Source organism: Sorex araneus, chromosome 1 (genome assembly GCF_027595985.1).
Source record: "Sorex araneus isolate mSorAra2 chromosome 1, mSorAra2.pri, whole genome shotgun sequence".
Classification (NCBI taxonomy): Eukaryota; Metazoa; Chordata; class Mammalia; order Eulipotyphla; family Soricidae; genus Sorex; species Sorex araneus.
Window position 1 is genome coordinate 37,698,075 of NC_073302.1, and position 16,014 is coordinate 37,714,088.

Here is a 16,014-nt window from a genome sequence, read left to right on the forward strand (position 1 = left end):
GTTACCAATAAGGGAAAGGTAGGCATACGGTGTGGAGAACATAAATATATTCTCCAAACATATTTAACCTGTCCTACTGATGTGAATTTTACATAAAACAAACTAAAAATTTCAAAGTTAACAATGAAAAATAAACATGGCAAAAGCAAAATAAATAAATGAGTCTATCTATGTACCTAGTTCAGGGGTGAGAACTTTCTTTCTGCCAAGGGCAATTTGGACATTTATAACATGGACAGTTGAGGGGAAGCATATGTGTCCATCCCGTCAAGACCAGGACAGATTTCACGGGCTTAATATAGCCCACAGGCTGAATACTGCCCACCCCTGACCTAGCTCACAGCATAATCACAAGGAAAGAAACCTGAATTTCATGAAGCATCGAAATCTACCACTCCATAGGAAATACAAGGCACTATGAACTATGTTAAACAATACCACAAAATACATGGATTTTAGCAAAATCAATTCAGTTTGTAAAAAAAAAAAATCAAAAGAGGAAACCACAGAGAAAAAAGAAATAAAGAACCTATGGAATAAAGAACATTTGTCACTGTCACTGTCATTCCACTGCTTACCAATTTGTTCAAGTGGGCACCAGTAACGTCTCTCAGTGAGAGACTTTTTGTTACTGTTTTTGGCATATCCAATAAGCCCACGGGTACCTTGCCGTGCGGTCTCGATACTCTCAGTTGCTTTCGGGGCTCTCTGAGAGGGGCAAAGGAATCGAATACAGCTCGGCTGCATGAAAGGCGAACGCCCTACCACTGTGCTATCACTCTAGCCCAAGAACATTTGTATCTCAAGTAATTACAATAAATGGATCTAATTCAAACAAATTATTTTTTCTTCTTTTTTTGCTTTTTGGGTCACACCCAGAGATGCACAGGGGTTAGTCCTGGCTCATGCACTCAGGAATTACTCCTGGCGGTGCTCAGGGGACCATATGGGATGCTAGGAATCGAACCCGGGTCGACCGTGTGCAAGGCAAACGCCCTACCTTCTGTGCTATCGCTCCAGCCCCCTAATTCAAACAAATTATAAAGAAAAAAAAATAACAGCCAATCAGGAAAACCCAAATGCTAACTGGGTATTTAATTTAAAAAAAAGTTATTGCCATGATTTTGTTTCTAAAAAGGTATTCTTACATTCTGGAATATATGTATCACTGTATCACTGTCATCCAGTTGTTCGTTGATTAACTCAAACAGTACCAGTAACATCTCTATTCCTCTCAGCCCTGAGATTTTAGCAGCCTCTCCTTACTCATCTTTCCCAATGATTGGAGGCTCTTTCAGGGTCAGGGGAATGAGACCTATCATTACTGAATATATATATATATATGGAATATATATGTTACACATATATGAAATATACGTATATATTTACATGCATTAATGGATGGATATGCTGAGAATGTGCTTCAAAGTAACACAAAGCCATAGAGTAAAAAAAGTGAGTAATAAAAATGGAATAATAAAAAAGGGAGAAAAAACTAGTCAGAATTGACAATTACTAAAACTGCTTTATGGAAAGTCCAACAGAACATTCCATTTTTATATAACTTGCATAACTTTTAATTTTCAGAATAAAATTTTAACCCTTTTGGTCTGTATTTGTGCAGTGCAGGTATTGAACCCAGGGCCTCACACATGCAAGACAAGTATTCCACCACTGAGCTACATTCCCCAATCCAAAAAACCTTAGATTTAATAATTATTCTGGATACTACTAATATTCCTTCACTAAAACAAGAAAGCACTGTCGCATTGTAGCACTGTTGTCCCGTTGTTCATCAATTTGCTCCAGCAGGCACCAGTAACATCTCCATTGTGAGACTTGTTGTTACTGTTTTTGGCATATCGAATACGCCACGGGTAGCTTGCCAGACTCTGCCGTCAGGCTACTCTCGGCAGCTTGCCAGGCTCTCTGAGAGGGACGGAGGAATAGAACCTAGGTTGGCCTTGTGCAAGGCAAATGCCCTACTGCTATGCTATCACTCCAGTCCACTAAGATAATATGCTATGTAATTTTATTTTTTTGTCTGTAGGGTTCACACCTGGCAATGCTCAGTGGTTAGTCCTGGCTCTGCATTCAGGAATTACTCCTAATGGTGCTCGGAGACCTTAATGGGATGCTGGGGATCAAACCCAGGTCGGCTGCATTCAAGGAAAATGCCCTACTTGCTGTACTATTGCTCCGGCCCCAATACTCTATGTGAATTATAATACATAGAAAATCCTGTATAAACAGTGTTTTGAGGGGTTTTTTTTTTTTGTGGTTTTGAAGGGTTTTTTTTCTTTTCTTTTGGGACACACCTGGTAGTACTCAGGGCTTATTCCTGGCTCTGTGCTCAGGGATCATTCCTGGTGGACTGGGGTGGGGGTGTGGTTATATGAGATGCTGGGGATCAAACGCAGTATGGCAGCATGCAAGGCAAGCACCCTATCTGCTGTGCTTGCTCCAGCCCCTAAAGGAATTTATTCTATAAAAAGTACGTTACTATGAAAGTGGCAAGTTAAAGAAATAATTCCCTAATTATTTCTTTGTAATTATTTTATTACTTATTGTCTGGCTCCATACTTTAGCTATCTTTTCTTTTCTTTTCTTTTTTATTTAGCTATCTTTTTTGGTGTTGAAAATGAGGGATGATCCACACCAGCAATGGCCCAGACTTGTTTCTTGTGCTCAAGAAACACTCATGGAGCGCTAACAACAGTACAGCATGTAGGGCATTTGCCTTGCATGCAGCTGGCCTTATTCAATACCTAGCACCCCGTACGTCCTCTGAGCACCACCAGGAGTAATTCCTAAATGCAAAGACAGGAGTAACCCCTGAGCATCACCAGGTGTGATCCAAAAAAAATTAAAAGTAAAAATAATAAACACCCCAGTGGAGCTCCAGGGAACATATGTGGTGCTGGGGATTGGAACTAGGGTCAGGCACATGCAAGGTAAACACCTTAAGCACTGTACTATCTCTTTGGTTCCCATAATGTGGCTATCATATACAATAATCCTTCCCAAAAGAGATATTCCTCATAATTTAACAAATATTTTGGCTTCCTTAATGCATTTTCTTCATTCAAATATGACTCTCAAACATGTAAAATTTGCACAACACTTCTACTGGGAATAACTTTGCAAAGTAAAGGCTGTTTAAAAGGAAAACAAATGAGAGAGAAAGTATGGTTTACATAAAGATGTCTTAGGAAAAAAATAATTGAAGAAAAGGAAGCCTAGACCTAAAAATAAACTCCTACATATACCTCAGCAGAAAGAACTGAGAGTCATAAGAAACAACAAGCACTTAAGGCCCTCAGCAGAAATCCCTCATCAGAAAGGATATTCCTCAGCAGAAAGAACTAAAAGTCATAAGTAACAAGTTAGTGTGAATTTATTACAGACAGAGCCATCATCATGTACTTCCTGAGTACTGAGGAAGGCTGAATGAGTCTTTACTAAGTGTTAATCCCCAAGGCCTCAATGGTTTCTCAGGAAACTAATCAATTTCAAATCACAGAATCAGAAAATTGTTGAACACTGCCCAGTTGTGTACTATCTCTAATTGCACATTAGAGTGAAATAAATGTGTGTGTAAACATCTTACTGAAACTGAAGTACTGGAGGAGTTAAATGAAAGTTACATACTAAAGGTCATACATATATTAAGTCTATTTACATGAAATATCCAGAATAAGTAAATCCGCACAGACAAGAGGCAGATTAGTGTCATGGGGAGGTGGGACTAGAGCATGTCTGTTCAGTGAGAGTTATGTTTCCTTTAGATGTGGTTGAAATTTTGTGTAATCTCCTTTGGAAGATGTTTTAGGACCAGACAGAGGTAATGGTTCCACAATATCTTGAAATGTAGTAAATGCCATCAATTGAACACTTTAAAATAGTTAATGTTGGATGAATTACACTAATAAAGAAGTATCACCCACCCAATGTATGGCGTTGTTCAAGGCAGCCACGTTTCTTGTCTGCTTAAACATAAGACACTAATTTTTTTTCCATATTTCTTTATATATTTAGTTACCAAAACCCTTTCTTCATTCCTTTATGACATATCTGACTGAATCCATCATTTACTGGGCCAGACAAACTGACCATGTGCAAGGCAAATGGCCCTATCCACTCTACGATCACTCCAGTCCCTCAAGTAAAGTTTTGACAGAATAAAGGAATCTGATCATCTTTATAGGCAGAAGGGAAAATATTTTTGTAAAAGGAGAGATTAAATTTGTTTGTAATGAACTCATTACAGGTAGGGTGCTTGCCATGCACGTAGCTGACCCAGGTTCAATCCTGGGCAACCCATATGGTCTCCCGAGCTACACCAGAAGTAAACCCTGAGCACAGAGTCAGGAATAATGCCTGAGCACAGCCAGGTGTGGCCCTAAAACAAAAATAACAATCCATCAACTCCCTTTCTAAAACACTCATTTTTATTTAAAATGAGTTCAACTACCTTTATCCCATCCTTCCTACCCATCATCAATTCTTCATTTTGCACTGAGAAAACCTACCTGTAGTGAGCCACTTCCCATTAAAATAAAGGGACAAAATTTTCAACTTCACAAGCTTTCCAATTTGTTAAATCCAAAATAACAGTGAGATTAGCAATGGAAATACCTAACAAGGTCAATGTGGGAAATTTTAAGAAAAAATTTATTCTTCATCATAAACATTAGTGTCTGATGAAACTAGGAGTGGTGTAAAGAAAAATGCTTGTTTTAGTATTCTATATTATACCTAACTCCCGGTACAACTTTTGTATCCAGAGTTAGGTATAGTATTATAGGTAGCTGAACAATATGGAAATGAGTGCCTCTTTGCTCCAGGCTGCCAAGTATTACTATAAAAGGTTATGATATCCTTAGTAATGAGTTCATTACAAACAAATTTAATCTCTCCTTTTACAAAAATATTTTCCCTTCTGCCTAGAAAGATAATCAGATTTCTTTATTCTATCAAAACTTTACTTGAGGGGCTGGAGAGATAGCACAGCGGGTAGGGCGTTTGCCTTGCACGCGGCCGACCCGGGTTCAAATCCCAGCATCCCATATGGTCCTCAGAGCACAGCCAGGGGTAATTCCTGAGTGCAGAGCCAGGAGTAACCCCTGTGCGTTGCCAGGTGTGACCCAAAAAGCAAAAAAAAAAAAACTTTATTTGAGGGGCTAGAGTGATCGTAGAGTGGAGAAGGCATTTACCTTGCCAGTCAACCCAACTTTGAGCCCCAGAAACTAAGACTTCAGGTCTCATATGGTTCCCTGAGCAAATGACTGCCAAGTTCTGACACCAAAACAAAACTGTACTGAATTTTCCTTTATATTACTATCCTAGTCATCTTTCTACTGTCAAGATTCTCAAGGTCAACCCTGCTAGTCATTCCATTTCTTTAAGTGGTATAATGGCTTCTTAACCACAAAGCTTGAGTCAGGAGATTCTTTGACCTGGAAACTTAAAACAGTTTCTGTTTCTTTTTAAAAGCTACTTTTAGGAAACGGAAAAATAGTAAAGTAGGTAGGACACTTGCCTTGCACAGAGCAAACAAGAGTTCAATCCCCAGCACCCCATATGATTCCCCAAGCCCCGCCAAGGAGTGATCCCTGAGTACAGAGCCAGGAATAAGCCCTAAGCACTGCCTGGTGTGTCCTTAAAACAAAAACTTTCTTTAAAAAGCTGGCCAATCTTTGGGGCTGGAGCGATAGCACAGCGGGTAGGGCGTTTGCCTTGCACACGGCCGACCCGGGTTCCAATCCCAGCATCCCATATGGTCCCCTGAGCACGGCCAGGGGTAATTCCTGAGTGCAGAGCCAGGAGTCACCCCTGTGCGTTGCCAGGTGTGACCCAAAAAGCAAAAAAAAAAAAAAAAAAAAGCTGGCCAATCTTGGAGATTCTAAAGCATGATCGACCTTAAAGTCAGCATCTTCAAATCTGTCTAGGAGTCTGGTTGGGGGATAGGAGGGAACCTGGGGTGATTGGTGGAGGGATGGGATCAAAGGGTGGTGGGATTACACAGTTGTTTACAAAAAGGTTTTAGGCATAAAACTTTGTATGCCTAAAACCTTATTGTAAACAATTGTGTAAATAACGATCTCTAAATTTTAACATTTTAGAGAGATAGATTTTAAAATAAATATAGAAATAAAGATAGAGAAATAGATTTTAAAATAAAATCTAGAAATAAAGACAAGTAAATAAAAAGTCATTATTTCCTCTGTGAACCAGTGAGTACCAGTAAAGTTTCACAGCAGTGGTTAAGTAACATGAGTTAAAAAGGAACTTGAGGGCTGGAGCGATAGCACAGCAGGTAGGGCGTTTGCCTTGCACGCCGACCCGGGTTCTAATCCCAGCATCCCATATGGTCCCCTGAGCACCGCCAGGGGTAATTCCTGAGTGAAGAGCCAGGAGTAACCCCTGTGCATCGCCGGGTGTGACCCAAAAGCAAAAAAAAAAAAAAGGAACTTGAGGGGCTGGAGTGATAGCACAGCGGGTAGGGCGTTTGCCTTGCATGCAGCTGACCCAGTTCCCAGCATCCCATACGGTACCCTGAGCACCGCCAGGAGTAATTCCTGAGTGCAGAGCCAGGAGTAACCCCTGAGCATCGCCGGGTGTGACCCAAAAAGAAAAAAAGGGGGGAAAAAAGGAGCTTGACAACTTGACAACTACTACTTTGGGGCCAGGAATATAACTCAGCAGTACAGGACTTGTCTTAGATATGTAAGGAAATAGGTTTGGTTCTTAGCACCATAAAATAAATGAATAATAAAACAGAAAACTGCATAGAGAATGCACAGAAGATTATTTACTAAACAACTGCAAGGCACTAGGCATAAAGGGAGACAAAGGAGACTTTTTAAAGAAACAAACATGAAAACCAGTAATAACAAGAGGAGACAATTTTCAGTGGTGCTGACACTCAGAACTTGTATTCTCTCCCTCAGTCAACTCTAGATTTGAAGCCCTTCATAATTTCCTACCTCATTGAATGTGGAGTTCCTTAAAATCCAATTAATTCCACAGGCACTGTACACCAGAGGTTCTTGCTATCTAATTTTTTAAATACAAAATCACATAGAAAGAGGCGATACAAACAGAGCTGGCTGAGAGGATGGAGCCAGTTCCAGAGTAGATGAAGTACTCACCTGCTGCGTACAAAGCAGAAGTGAGAGAGAGAGACAGAGAGAGACAGAGAGAGAGAGGGGAGAGGAAAGAAGAGAGCGGAGAGAAGAGAGGGGAGAAAGGAGAGAGGAGGAAGGAGAGAAGGGAGAGATAGAGAGGGAGAGAGAGAAAGAGAGAGAGAGACACACTAAGATTTCAGGTCCAGCACTGGCTCAAGCCAAACAAGCAGCAGCAGCTATGTATCTGCTTACTGCAGAGGCAGTGTCTGTGATACTCTGACATACTCTTTCTGATTTTCAAACAGACCACCATTAGAGTAGCTATTGGGAAGAGTCTCATGAGAAACAAATGAAAGCTCAACACTGTAAGGTGAAAGATTAAATGAAACATACCTTACTGGCCTTTGTCTAGGAAAAAGCAATCTTTCTTATTAAAGATGATACTACTTTTTAAAATAGTTAATATACTAACCTTCATTAGCAGAATTTTCACATCCAACAAGGTTGAGAAGAATATCATCATCTTTATCATCAACTTCACATCCCAGGAGCATCCAACTTTCCACATTATCGCTTTCTGAAATGATGCTCTCTTCTTCTTCTTCTTCACTTGAACTGACCTCTATAACCATAACTTCTCGGACTGTACTGGTTCTCTCTCTGAGTTGAGGTTTCTCAATATTCCTCTTACATTTCTTATCAGCCAACTCATTAGAAGGAAGAGAAGCAGGAGAACCTCGGGTCTTTTTTTTTTTGGCTTGAACTCTAAAATTCTTCCGTTTACATCTATAAACACTATCTTCATCAGACAAAGGGATGACCTCTGACCCATCTGATAGCTGGATAACCTCACTATCTGAAAGGATAATTAAGTTCTGATTTGGTTTACTAGATGATTCAGAATTCCCAGAGTGCATCTCTTCTTGTGCTTCCTCCTTGATGACATTATCCAGATCCTGGGCATAATGAACTTGGCTATAGAGCTGAAATTCCACCTCACTGTCAACACTAAGTTCACTTGATGATTCTTCACGGTAGAGGTCATCTTCATAGTCTTCTATAGTCTCATAGCCACCAAACATCATGAAAAGGCAGGAAGGAACCTCGAAGCTGTAAAAGACAAATACAATAAAGAATGCATTATAAAAGCTCAGTTCATATCTGTTCACTGCAAAATGATATAACCTCTTAAAACTAACTGCTGTATGTTGTCACTTCTTAAAGTATCTTTTTTTCTTATATGACTCTTTTATTCTAAAGAATTTCAAAATTTATTATTATTCTCTAACGTCTACCTCTCCCAATGAAAAGTATTACCAGTAAAATGTGTCACAGTTGTTATTGGAAATAACATATTTCACAAATATTAGGGAAAAAAATTTTTAAGTTCTGATGTTTTTCAAATACAAAAAACATCCTTTCTCCAGAAACGGTAAAAACCAGGTCATGAAGATAGCTCAAAGGGAAAGTGCATGCAAGTGGATCCAGGTTCAAGTCCTCACATTATACAGCCTCCTAAGATATCCTTCTAAGCACCAACAGGATATAGTCCTGGGGGCCCCAGAACCTTTGGGGAAGGTCGAAAATAAACAAAAAAATGTTAAAAATAGGGCTAGAGATATGTAGTACAGGGTGTAAGTCTCTTGCCTTGAATGCTGCCAACTAATTTGATCCCCAGCATAACATATGGTCCCCACACTGCCAGGAGTTATTCCTAAACATAGAGCTAGGAATAATCCCTGAGTAGCACTTGTGACCCAAATCCCCTCACCCACAAACTTCACTCTTATATGCCCTGATAATTAGTAGAAATATCTAGTATATATGTAATATCTAATAAATCATCCATACTAGCCATTTAAATTGTGTAATATGATTGGGGATGTACGTCCATGGTATAGCATTTCCCCTGTATAAGACCTGGGTTTGATTCCAAAAGCAAAAGTGTTTGTTTTTGTTTTTTAAAAAAGGGAGTGGGGTTGGGGCTGGAGCAATAGCACAGCGGGTAGGGTGTTTGCCTTGCACGCGACCGACCCGGGTTCGATTCCCAGCATCCCGTATGGTCCCCCGAGCACCGCCAGAAGTAACCCCTGTGCATCGCCGGGTGTGACCCAAACCCCCCCCCCCAAAAAAAAAGAGTGGGGTTAAATACAAATTTACTAAGGTCCTAAAACTGAGGTAAAATTTTGCCTTACAACTTTACTGGGTTTGATTCCCAAATCCTCACCCCTCCCCATATCCCCTGAGACTGCCACCAGGTGTGGCCCAGAAACCAAGTATGTGTGTGTATACACAAATCTGTATATGTCTGTACATGTGCTATGTATGTTATATGTTATATATATAAGTATATAAGTATATACATATACATACATATATGCTAGCCTATTGTGGACATATTACACTGTGTTTACCAAAGACAACAGAAACAGAAACAGAGAACATGAGAACTGGTATTCATTAGGAAAAATGCCACTTGAGGGGTTTGGGGGATAGAACTGGGAGGGAAGGGTTCTATGGTAGAGGGAAGGGTTCGACCAGGAGGAGGAGGTGGTGATGAAAGGCAGTAAAGTGTTACACACACACACACACACATACACACACACACACACACACACACGCATTCACACAAATAGCTTCTCCTAGAAGCAAACTGATGGGTGGGAGGCAAATGGGTTTGGGGTTGGGCATTGGTGGTGGGAAGTAGACACTGGGGAAGGGATCAATGTTGAAACATTGTATGCCTGAAACCCAATCATGAATAACTTTATAACTGCACTGTGACTAAATTTTAAATTTTTTTAATTGTGTTCATGCTTCAACTTAAATATCTTCAATCTGCTTTCTCTGACCCATCACCCTTCTATAAACATCTAAAGAATTTACATTTCAAAACGCAATTCTAATTACTGATTTTGTTTTGTTTTGGCTACACCCAGCAATGATCAGGGGTTACTTCTGGCTCTGCACTCAGGAGTTACTCCTGGTGGTACGCAGGGGCCATGCAAACCCAGATCAGTCACATGCAAGGCACAATGTGTCACAGTACTATATTGCTCCAGCCCCTCTAATTACTAATTTAATGTGACTCTTCCACAAAAACCGATTACAAACGAAGAAGATTTATAGTTGTATATCCACTATGCTCTTTAAATCTGGGAAGTCTAATGTATGTCCAAAATATAGAACTTATGGTGGGGGGCTGGAGCAATAGCACAGCGGGTAGGGCATTTGCCTAACACATGGCAGACCCGGGTTCGATTCCCAGCATCCCATATGGTCCCCTGAGCACCACCAGGGGTAATTCCTGAGTGCAGAGCCAAGAGTGACCCCTGTGTATCGCCAGGTGTGACCCAAAAAGCAAAAAAGAAAAAAAATCTACAGTTTCTTTCAATTAGGTTATGACAGAACACTGACCAAATGAGAACTCTAGAAAAATAATTCATGTCTGTTAGAAAATCAGTGAAAGGGATCAGATAGATAGTACAGCAGGCAGTGCAGCTGCCTTTCACAAAGCCGACCCGGATTCAATCCCCAGCAACCATATAGTCTTTCCCTGAGTGCAGAGCCAGGACTAAGCCCTGAGCACCACCAGGTGTGACCCCAAAAATCAAACAAAAAATCAGTGAGAGCCTTAAGAAAATAACAATTGCAGGAGCACACCCAGCTGTGTTCCTGGTTTGCTCCCAGCTCTGTGATTACAGGAATCACTCCAGGCAGGCTTGGGAGATCAGACAGGGTGCCAAGCACAGAACTTGAGTCGACTGCATGCAAGGCAAGCAGGTTACCCATTAAACAATCTCGCCAGCTCAATAACAATAATTTATAACTTCTACTCCACTTTCAGCTATAACGATATAATTCAGAAAGACTGGGGCAGGAGCCATAGTACAGAAAGTAAGGTGCTTGCCTTGTAGCGGCCGATTCAGGTTCAACAACCAGCATCTCACATGGTACAAGCCTCAGCAGGAGTGATTCCTGAGCACAGAGTCATGAGTAACTCCTGAGCACACCAGCCCAAAAAACAAAAAAAAATCACAGTAATTTATCAAGACTAGTTGTGAAGTATGTGTGTGTGGAAGGGGGTTGGGGGGAGCTGTTAGCCCACATTCAGCACTGCTGCTCAGGAGTGATCCCTAGGGGAACTACATGCAGTGCAGAGCATTGAACCAGGAGTATGCTGCAAGCAAACACTTTAACCCTGTACTTTGTCTCCACACCGGCTAGTCATTTTCTTAGTTAACCAATTCTCTATCAAAAAACTCAAGGTGTTCTCCACCAGTTGACTCTGGGAAGCAAATCAACAAAGCCAAATATGAAGTACATGCTGGGTTTTTTGTTAACAGAAATTAAACTGACTTTTGTTATAGTCTTTAAAACTTTGGGGCTGGAGTGATAGCACAGCAGGTAGGGCATTTGCCTTGCACGCGGCCAGCCTGGGTTTGATTCCCAGCATCCCATACGGTCCCCTGAGCACCGCCAGGAGTAATTCCTGAGTGCAGAACCAGAAGTAACCCCTGTGCATCCCCAAAAGGCATGACCCAAAAAGCAAAGTAAAGCCAAAAAAAAAAATTTAGATACCGGTCTATGTCAATTACATATCGACAAAGCTGTCGGGAGGGCTAGAGACAGAGCTCAGCAGGAATAAAAGCCCCTAAGTACTGCCTGGTGTGCCCCAAAACAAACAAAAGAGCTGGGGGGAAGGAGAGTGGAGGAGATGAGTAAGCTTTCAGTCAACTAACACCAGCATTCTTCAACCAGTGGTCCACCAACTGATCCACGATTGTAACTGCTGATCCATGGCCCCGTGTGCAGGACAAGTGCTAATCCACAGTTGAACTAAATTATAAATTTGAAATCTTAGAGAACAGACCTTAAGTGTTCTCACCACTACCCTCAACACACACACACAGTAAAAAATGTGAAGGAGGGCCGGAGCGATAGCACAGCGGGTAGGGCGTTTGCCTTGCACGCGGCCGACCCGGGTTCGATCCCTGGCATCCCATATGGTCCCCAAGCACCGCCAGGAGTAATTCCTGAGTGCAAAGCCAGGAGTAACCCCTGAGCATCGCTGGGTGTGACCCAAAAAGAAAAAAAAATGTGAAGAAATGAATGTGATTCATCTTTTACATATGTATAGCAAAGCATTATGTTGTATACTTCACTGTCACTGTCATCCCGTTGCTCATCCATTTGTTCGAGTGGGCACCAGTAACGTCTCCGTTGTGAGACTTCTTGTTACTATTTTTGGCACATCGAATACACCACAGGTTCTGCCATGGGGGAGAGATACTCTGGGTAGCTTGCCAGGTTCCCCAAGAGGGGCAGAGGAATAGAACCCGGATCGGCCGCGTGTAAGGCAAACGCCCTACTCGCTGTGCTATCGCTCCAGCCCATGTTGTACATTTAGATTTGTAAAATAGCATTTGCCAATTTTATCTTTAAAAAGTTGGGAAGAAACAACTTTTAATGCCCCTTTTGAACAGTACAATATACTCTTCTTGCACTGTCCTGCAGGCTGCCATTGCCAGGCTGTTGTCAAACAAGTTAAATGTGACTGTCTGAATAATGCTCAGAGCATTTATAAGTTTATATTGAAATGTTAGCCCCAGAAGAATTCAAAAAAGGGAAAAATCCTTTCCTTTTTATTTAATAGGTAAATTAATTCTAAAAGAGGTCAAAGGAATTATGCTTCCTTCAAAATCCTTACTGGATCCACCATCCTGAAGATCCAGTGTTGGCTTAAGATAAAACATAATTCTAGTAAAGCACAGAAAAAAATTAAAGAGCTAAATTACAGAGTTACAAATTTGTACAACACTTGGAGTCATCCCAAAGGAAAGGGATTAAGAATAGAGCCATAGGCACACCTGTGAATGTATGCCAAAAATAAACTACAAAAATATAATAACTGACTTCCTTGAGTCTAAGGATTTATCCCTGAAATGTAGAAAATAAATTTAACAATTTAGCCCCTATGGCCTTTAAGAGGATTTTGTACCTTCTGTACTTGAAAATTGTGCTCAATATAACTTGCTCCTCTACTTATGTAGCTTATGTGTTCCAGGGTTAAGGTTTGCCTCAGGCTGTTTTGGTTTATGTTACAACCTTAATTACATTCAAATACAATTTATTTGTTAAGTATATACCTAAGAGGATGAATATGAAATATATATTCAGAAGGCTTTCTAAGCTTTTTGATCATTGTACATAAATCTCAAGCATACTTAACTAGGTAACAGAATGTCACAAAATTTTAAATCTAGAAGAGACCCTACTCAATTTATTCAATTTATGTGAAAGAAAACGAGTTCAGAAGTAAGTTTATACAGCTTGTTAAAAAAACCAACCTGGGCCTCATTCACATTTCCCTGTCAACCAAACATTTGCTAATTTTTTTAAATGTTTAAAAATTTAAAAACTTCCAGTGTTTTATTTGCGTTAGTTTTAACACCTAAATTTACTTCACAAATAACCCAACTTACTTCCCACTTAAGTATGAAAGAAGTGTTTCAATTGGAAGCGGAAAGCATACATCTTAACGTCATCAGTTTACCACTTACGAGACTACCAAACTGATACTCCAAATTCGAGCAATTCCATGTATTTTTAATGGCTCTTCTAACGTAATATGTGGAAGTTTTTGAAAGAACCCAAATGGTCCAATAGAGGTACAACAGCCCGTAAGCAACTGCCAAGACCCTCCCCACGCACAAGTGGGCACAGCACCCACTCAGCTTCTCTGATGCCAGACAACCTAGAGTTTAATCTTTCAGAATTCACCAGACCTTTTCTTTTTCTTTCTTTCTTTCTTTTATTGAAGTTTAGGGGAGATGGTTACAGTGGTGTTAATGTTCAAAGTTTGGATGAACAAAGTGACTGCACCTACAACCACCACCAAATCTGCCCAGACGGTGTTTAAGACCCGCATCCAGGATCCCTGCTCCGCCCCCTGTCCTGGGCAGCCCCCGGGATCACTCCTCCCCAGGCCTTCACTTTAGCCCAGCTATTTCCCGCGGGGACTCGGGTCTCATTTCAAGCCAATTCCGCTCCAAGCCCGCGGGTAGATTCCAAACCACGTTCACTTCGAGGAAGTGAGTGGCCAGCACGTTTGCGTTTAACTTCCAATGTGGCCCCCTTCCAGGGGCCCAGCTGGACACTTAACAAGGTTGCCTCCTCGGGGAGGGTTGGAGTGGGGGTGGGGGTGGGAGTCAGCCTCCGGTCCTCAAATGTGACTTCTATTAAAAGTTTTAAAAGAGAAAAAAAAAATGGGAGGGGGGGAGATGGAGAATCCAAACTCACGAGACAACAGTTCCCAAGCCCTCCCCAGTCCGCACCAAAACAAGAGGGTCGGGCAGAAAAATGTGAAGAGGTGGGTGGGAGAAAATGACGCCTGAGCCCGGGGACACGCCCGGCTGTGGCGCTGGAGGGGCGGGGTGGGAACCTTCAACTCTGCACGGCAGGCGGCTCGGCCCCCCACGGCGCGCACGGCGCCCGGACCCTCCTTCTACAGTAGAACTCGACCCTCGACCCCCACACACACACCCACATCCCAACCCTCCCCGGGCAGCCCCCAGGTGACTGAGAAACGGCCCCGCGGGAGCGCGCGCCGCACGGGGGGCAGGGAGGGGTGTGTGCCAAGTCACGACTTTCCCCTCAACACTCCCGAGCGCTCCGAGAGGAGGATCGCGCCGGAGTTGGCCGCGAGCGCCCGAGCTCCGCGGCGCCGCTGGGATGCCCCACAGCTCCAGAGCCCCTTTTCAGCCCAGGTGGCCTGAGGAGGACGCGCCCCCACACCCTCCCCGAGAGAGACCCCCGACCCCGACCCGGCCTCCCGCTCCCGGCCTGCCTGTCACGGGAGGGGCGGGGGGGACGCTGCGAGCTCAACCCGAGTTTCCCGAGTTGTCCCGGGAGAAAAGGGGGACTCGGCGGTCGAGGGCGGCCAGGCCCTGCTGCTGCAACTAGTGCCGGCGAAGCAGCAGGAGTTGGCCCGGGGCTGCCGCGTCCCGGCGGCGGACCCCACCCCACCCCCGGCCCCGTCGGAGCGGACACTGGAGGGGGAGGCCGGGACGGTGAGGGGTCTCAGCAACAGCCTCGCCACAAACGCCCCGAAGCCCTGGGGCGCCCGGCCTGTGGGGAATCGGCGCCTCAGGCCTTGGCCGCAGACAGGGAAAAGGCAGACACCCGGGCCGGTCCCCCTGCCCCCCGTGTCGCGTGGGGCAGGGCATCCCTGGGAGGCCACGGGGCCGCGTCCCGCCACGAGCGGACTGAGGGTGATGGGACACACGCGCGCGCGCACACACACACACCACACACGGGAAAGACGCGGTCGTGGCCGAGGGGACACGCGCTCGCCTCACAGCCCCCGGCGGGAGAGGGGGCTGCCCGGCCGCGGGCGGCTCAAGGTCCGTCACACACGTACTCACAGCCGCAGCTGGGACCAGGAAGCACCAACCAGGAACCAAAACGCGAAGAGGGACGGGGAGGGGCGAGGACAAATGAGGTAAGGAAACCGCGTTCGCGCGGACCCGAGAGGAGGGAAGGTACTTCCGGGGAAAACACGGCTCCCCGGAGGCGCCTTCCGGCCCCGCCCACCCGGCCGAGCCCCGCGCGCATGCGCGATGCATGTTAACCCTTTCTCTTCCCCGTTGTTACTCCTTTGACTTTCCTACTTGGCTTTGTCCCCTTTCTTTCGTGACTTCTTTCAAAAGTGCCTAGGCTGCGTCTGTACTAGAGGACACTTTGTTTAGACATTTAAGGAGCAAAATTGAGGGGCGAGGGGACGGGAGACCACGTTCTTCGATACGCAAAAGAACTACAATTCCCATGATACCCTGGGGCATGTTTCACTTGGGATTCCGCCTCCTTCCCGCTTGTCCTGGGG

At 43.7% G+C, this 16,014-nt stretch overlaps 1 protein-coding gene across 2 annotated transcripts in view; it reads right to left on the reverse strand.

The window, feature by feature from the left end:
* Window positions 1-15,667, reverse strand: part of ZCCHC7 (zinc finger CCHC-type containing 7) — a 217,459-nt gene extending 201,792 nt beyond the window's left edge. The window contains exons 1-2 of one of the 2 annotated variants that reach the window (XM_004600415.2): window positions 15,557-15,667; window positions 7,603-8,240 (exon numbers count right to left, since the gene is read on the reverse strand). In XM_004600415.2, the coding sequence (XP_004600472.2) occupies window positions 7,603-8,215 (613 nt within the window). In that variant the 5' untranslated portion in view covers window positions 8,216-8,240; window positions 15,557-15,667. Of the gene's footprint in view, window positions 1-7,602; window positions 8,241-15,552 lie in introns of both variants that reach the window. The other variant, XM_055123878.1, reaches the window with a different exon arrangement.
* Between the last annotated feature and the right edge of the window lie 347 nt (window positions 15,668-16,014).